Below are 6,615 nucleotides of genomic sequence, written 5' to 3' on the forward strand. Positions count from 1 at the left end.
CTGAAGGCTCTGGCTCCTGTTCTACTTTTAGAGACTATAGGAACCACAAGTAGCCCTGCATTCAGAGAACGCAGTGTTCTAGAGGGGTAATAGGGTGCTATGAGCTCTTTAAGATATGAAGGGGCCTGACCATGAAGAGCATTGTAGATAAGGAGGAGGATTTTAAATTCTATTGTTATTTTTACAGGGCGCCAGTGCAGAGAAGCGAATACAGGAGAAATATGATCTCTTTTCCTAGTTCCTGTCAGTACTCGTGCTGCAGCGTTCTGGATCAATTGTACTGTCTTAATGGACTCATTAGGCCAGCCTGATAATCAGAAGTTGCAGTAATCCAACCTGAATAAACAAATGCATGGATTAGTTTTTCTGCATTTGTCTGTGACAGGATGTGCTGGATTTTTGTAATGTTATGTAAGGGAAAAAGGCAGTCCGACAGGTTTGCTTTATGTGTGAGTTACAGGACATATCCTGATCAAAGATAACACCAAGATTCCTGACAGTAGTGGCGGAGGCCAAGGTAATACCATCTAGAGTACAAATATCTTTAGATAATGAGTTTGGGAGGTGTTTGAGGCCAAGTACAAGAACTTCAGTTTTGTCTGACTTTAACATCTGAAAGTTGCAGGACATCCAGGGTTTTATGTCCTTAAGGCATGTTTGTAATTTAGCTAAGTGATTAATTTTATCAGGCTTGATCAATAGATATAATAGATATAATTGGGTATAATCTGCATAACAATGAAAGTTAATGGAGTGATTCCTATTAATGTTGCCTAAAGGAAGCATAAGGTGGATAGAATTAGTCCAAGCACAGAACATTGTTGAACTAACTTTAGTGTTTCAATAACATGTACAAACTGATACAGTTGATCTGATAAATAGGAGGACTTAAACCAGTTTAGTGCGGTTCCTTTAATGCCAATGGAGTCAAATGCCGCACTAAGATCTAACAAGACGAGTACAGAGAAAAATCCATTGTCTGATGCAGTTAAAAGGTCATTAGTAACTTTCACCAGTTCTGTCTCTGTGCTGAGATGTACTCTAAGTCCTTACTGAAAATCAGGATAATAGGAAAATAGAGTGGGCTTTTAAAGAAGAGGTTTAATTACAGCTATTTTAATAGAAGGTGGACCATATCCTGATAATAAAGACAGATTGATCATATCTAATAAAGAAGTGCTAACTAAGGGCAATACTTCTTTAAGCAGCCTAGTGTCTCTAATAGTGATAATTGTATCATTAAAGAAGCTCATGAATTTATTGCTACTGAGGGATATAGGAATACATGGCTTAATGGAGCTTAGCGTAGGTTTAAAACCTTCTCATTAAGCCTCATCCATTCCACTCAGATAATAAAATGAAGGTGAATAGTATTAAGAAGTATTAGTAGCATTAAACACCCATAATATAAAATATCCTGGTTACTCAGACTAATCCATAAACATTAAAATGGGCAATTTCCATTTTACACATTCGAACTTGAACAGTTTGAATTTCTTCCTAGAATACCAAAGTTTATTCTCATTCACAGTAAAGTTCCTTTGAGTTGCACATGATAAGTGCAGTGCACGTCAATCTCATGTTGGCAGGGATGGTTAAAGTTGCTGTGTGTTTCTGTCGAAGCCATGCAGTTCCAGAAAAGAGCTCAGTATCAAGAAGTTATTACACAATAATGACACATGAATATCACCTCCGCATGACAGCTGATTCTTGTGGCCTGTCTCAGACAAAAGATACACAGATACAATTTATTCGTGCATATCTTGAGTCATTTGGTTAGTACAAGCATTGGCATACATAATATTTAGTGGGTTATCCTGTTTTAATAAGATATTAAACAAATATATTATATAGTAAAATAATCTACCACACAGTATATGATTCATCCATTAACTCATCGATCACAAGTATCTAATGTCTTAGACCTTATGGTCTAATGCTAAAAGAATAAAACTATTACAATAATTATGCAGACAACATACAGATTCATATAACAATATCCCCATCACCATCATCAATAGTTAGTCCATTAAAAATGGCAATAAAAGCCCAATATATATATACTTGTAATGGCGATCTTATCTTGATTCTATTTGACTCAAAATGTGTTTTATTATAATTCATTTTAGCCTACATAACTGAATAGTTTATCTGTTTTTAATTTTAATTTGCTGCCTTTCCTCTTTACAAAACTGTTTCAATTCAGCAATATTCTTGGGATGTCCGATGCGAACCGCTCTCTTGAGGTCATGCCACAGCATCTCAATTGGGTTGAGGTCAGGACTCTGACTGGGCCACTGCAGGAGGCGTATTTTCTTCTGTTGAAAACATTTTGTTGTTGATTTACTTCTGTGCTTTGGATCGTTGTCCTGTTGCATCACCAATCTTCTGTTGAGCTTCAATTCGGTTTCATCTGGAACATCCAGGTGCTCTTTTGCAAACTTCAAATGTGCAGCAAGGTTTTTTTTGGACAGCAGTGGCTTCCTCTGGGGTGTCCTCCCATGAACTCCATTCTTGTTTAACGTTTTACGTATCGTAGATTCGTCAACAGAGATGTTAGCATGTGCCAGAGATTTGTGTGAGTCTTTAGCTGATACTCTAGGATTCTTCTTTACCTCTATATATGATAGGCCCTACTCTGCTTAGCTTTTCTATGGTGATTTGTTGAAGAAGGGCTCTTTTATAACAGACAGTTCAAGATTTACACTATCTTGCTCTATGAATATCCACCTGAGGTTAAATTTGAACACTAACATCACGATACCGTACAGCTTAGATATATCCTGTCTAAGAAAAAGTGTCAAAAAGACTGTAAGGACGACACTTACGGGTTGTGAATATCGCACCTAATCAAATTAGGACGACACTTACGGGTTGTGAATTCCACCTCATTACTACTGTCACTGAAGCGGTTGCTCCAGTTTGTGAAGCTTTTCACGCTAACCACATACGTTGTACTTGGCTCCAAGTGTCGACCAAGTATTTCATGGTAGTTAAAACCATCAACTGTAGTTCGTGGGACCTTTTCAGATACCTGAAAATGAGAAACAATAGTTATAAAGGAGGCTTTGGCAATCAACCTCACGTGATCAAATGCCCATGTCTGTCTACACCTGCAGGACAAATGATCTCAGTGTTAAACAGTGCCTATGATGTTGCTCTTACCATTTCTGTGTCTCCTTTCTTATGATAAGTCACATTGGCTGTCAATTTCTCATTGAAATAGCCTTCTATGTTTGTCCTCCACATGACTCGAAAATTCCCATAGGATTCTTTCACTGACGTGATTGTCGGGGTTTTGGGCTTTACTATAGAAGAAAGAAAGAAAGAAAGAAAGAAAGAAAGAAGTAAGGGGAATGTTTCTCTGCCTCCCTCCTGTTCCGTCACAGTGTTATTCTGGGTCTGATTTAAATACTTTCATTCAGAAGAAGTCAACTTACTGCTGTCAATGATGTTGATGATTTTGGACCCCATGCTTTCACCTCCTTTCCAAAGTGTTGCATTATGAGAACAGCCATAAATAATTAACATTTGGAGAGAGCAACAACACTGGCCACTGTCACACTGCTTGAAAGTGCACCTCACCTCCATGCTGCTGTTGAATACAAGATAACACACAGCTTACTCTCAATAAATTACAAATGTACAATTCTGGCTTCTCAGGCTGATTTAGTAGACTTTTTAAATATTACTAAATCTACACTATTTTGGTGAACTTCATCATTGTATAACTCTATTTAATTACTCAACCAAAACATATAAACAAACAATATTAACAACAAACAATAAAAACTACTCACTCGGTGTCCAGGACAGTTAAATGGTACTCAGTGCAGTTTTGCGCTTCAAACTGGCAAAACATCAACTTGTCGAAGTCGTTGGTACATTCAAGATTTTGGCTTACTGTATTATTGGAACCTGCTTGAAACAGACGCATACACAAGGACAGTTGTCATGAGAATGAGATATTGCATGGTTAGACTGTTTAAAAGCTGTCTACATGTCCATCACGTACCAGAGAGTGTTACTGCAGTCGCAATGTGTCCTAGAATAAGCAGCAAACACACCCTGTCGCCAACTCGCCTGGAAAAAAAACAAACACATTCCAGATATTTACTTTACTTTAAAGCCACAAGTTGGATGATTTAAGCGATACAGTTACAGAAAGAAAGATTACCTCTTTAACTCCATCCTGAAACGATGTATTGCACGCACTTTCTTCGAAAACAACTACTGAACTCAGCTACGTGCTATTCTGTGGGAAAGTGAACTCACACTTCCTGATATGGAAAGCTCTTACTGGATATGTTGCGAAACCCCTTCAGAGGAAGTGCGTCCCATTTCCATTTCGTCGAGAGAATGCAACATACGCACTTCTGCTGGTAACACTGAGTAAAATACTGTGGGACAAATACCAACAAAATACGAATGACTTATGAATTTATGCTAATGTGGCTATTATATAGCTTAAAGTGGTGGATTCATCCATATGTAAATGTGCACTTACCTAACTGAACGCTATCTATTGCCATTGGCACTACTGTGCAGTGGGAACCGTAAATGGCACACTGGCTTTCCTCTGCAGCTTTACAACATATAGGGAAGATTATTTTGAAATTCCCTGACCGGATGTACACAATACTCTCTCATGTCTGACCAGTGCAGCTGTTTAGTTCTTACCTGATCCACGAAGCACATTTTTAACTTTTATTCTATTTTGCATGTATTTTCGTTTATATTCAGGTGTGGTTTATCTAATGAATGTCTAAGTGTACCGCTATGTTTGCTTATTCGTTGTTTTTGTGTTCATGTGGTTCCTCGTTTTCTTGTGGGACAGGAAAAGAGAACAATTAACAATTAATAGATTCAAAAAATAAATATCTTTGTCATGATATTATGTTATTACCTGAAAAAAAAAATAAACTTGGAAAACGGCGGCAGTTTTCAGTGGAACTTTCAGAAGTTCAGAATTGGTAGTACAAAACAAACACATATAAGTCATGTAGACATCCCAGTGTCTCAATAAACATGTGCAATAATAATGTTTGTTTTGTTGACAAATTTGACAAAATTGAGAAAGACTAAAAGTGAAGAAATTTCCTGTATATTTTGTTATTTCATTTTAGTAATATTGCTTCATTTTTTTTTTTTTTTTTGCTTTATTCTAAATTCTACTTTTTCTATTTATTTCAGTTAATTAAATGGTTTTTAACTAGTTTTAGTTTTTAGTTTAGTTTGAGTAAACTATAATATCTTTAGTTCACATGGAACAATTATGAGTGAACTTCATTATGCAAGAACATCTTTATGTGTGTGCCTCCTGTTTAACTGGAACAAGTCAAATGCAGAAGAGTTAAATTTCACAACACGCCTCTGACACACCTATTTGACAGAGACACAGAGATACACAGAAGAAATGACTACTACTAATAATAATCATGATGATGACAACAATGGCATTAATAGCCATAATAATGATGAATGATGAGTAAATGCTGTATATACTGTGAAAATGACAATAAAAAGACTTTATCTCTATCTTTATCTAACTATAAGCTTTTTTTATAGAGCTTCATTAAATAGGAACGTCTTAACCTACTCCCTTAAATGTGAGAGGTGTCTGCCTCCCCAACCCCCCAACCTGGAAGCTGTTCCCACCAGGAGAGGACCTTGGTAACTGAAGGCTCTCTCCGCGCTCTCTCGTTCTCTTTTAGAAGCCCCCACTATAGAACCCACAAGTCAGCCCTGCACTCAGAGACGCAGTGTTTCTTATGAGGGGTATAGGTGCCTTTATGAGGCTCTGTTAAAAGATATGAAAAGGGCCTGACATGAAGAAAGGCATTTGTAAGATAAGAGGAAGGATTTTAAATTCTATTGTTTTTATTTTAAGGGCGCCGTTTGGGCAGAAAAGAAGGGCGAAATACAGGAGAAAATAATGATGCTCTTTTTTTCCTAAAGTTTCCTGTCCAGTACTGTGCTGCAGCGTTCTTTGGATTCAAATTGTAAACTGTCTTTAAAGGAACTCATTAGCCAGGCCTGAATAAATCCAGAATTTGGCCAGTAATCAACGCTGGAAAAATTAAACAAATTGCAATGGATTAGTTTTTTTTCTGGCCATTTGTTCTTTGAAGACAGATGTGCTGGATTTTTTGTAATTGTTTATGTAAAGGGAAAAAAGCAGTCCAAGAGGCTTAATGTTGTTGAAAGTTACAGGGAATATCCTGGAATTCAAAGATAAACCAAGATTGCGCTGAACAGTTTAGGTGGCGGAGGCGCAGGGTAATACGCATCTAGAGTAAAACAATTATTTTTTAGATAATAGTTGGAGGTGGGTGAGGGCCAAGTTAACAAGAAAACTTCAGTGGTTCTGACTTAAACATGAAAGTGGCCAGGGCAATCCCAGGGGTTTATGTCCTAAGGCATTTGTAATTAGCTAAGTGATAATTTTATTCAGGCTTGATTGCAAATAGATATAAAGATATAATTGGTTATAATTCTGCAATAACAATGAAAGTTAATGGAGTGTTTATTAATGTTGCCCTAGAAGGAAGCATAAGGTGGATAGAATTATGTCCAAGCACAGAACATTGTTGAAACTAAACTTTAGTTGGTTCC

The 6,615-nt window shown here is 37.0% G+C and overlaps 1 protein-coding gene across 1 annotated transcript; it reads right to left on the reverse strand.

Moving 5' to 3' along the window:
* Window positions 1-2,824: 2,824 nt before the first annotated feature.
* LOC118320946 lies at window positions 2,825-4,407 on the reverse strand. Its single transcript, XM_035652074.1, has 6 exons — window positions 4,178-4,407; window positions 4,016-4,083; window positions 3,801-3,918; window positions 3,441-3,595; window positions 3,166-3,308; window positions 2,825-3,034 (listed from the first exon to the last, which is right to left on the reverse strand). The coding sequence occupies exons 1-6, from the start codon at window positions 4,189-4,191 to the stop codon at window positions 2,825-2,827; spliced, it is 708 nt and encodes a 235-aa protein (XP_035507967.1). The 5' UTR covers window positions 4,192-4,407.
* Between the last annotated feature and the right edge of the window lie 2,208 nt (window positions 4,408-6,615).

This window comes from Morone saxatilis, unplaced genomic scaffold (genome assembly GCF_004916995.1).
Source record: "Morone saxatilis isolate NCDOM2014 unplaced genomic scaffold, NCSU_SB_2.0 Contig11, whole genome shotgun sequence".
NCBI classification, from domain to species: Eukaryota; Metazoa; Chordata; class Actinopteri; family Moronidae; genus Morone; species Morone saxatilis.

Bases quoted from the DNA above. Each gene is read 5' to 3' on its own strand.
- LOC118320946 (XM_035652074.1), bottom strand. The intron at 3,309-3,440 runs GTAAGTTGACTT...TTTCTTCTATAG, and splicing joins CATCAACATCATTGACAGCA to TAAAGCCCAAAACCCCGACA. The intron at 3,035-3,165 runs GTAAGAGCAACA...TCTCATTTTCAG, and splicing joins AGAAAGGAGACACAGAAATG to GTATCTGAAAAGGTCCCACG.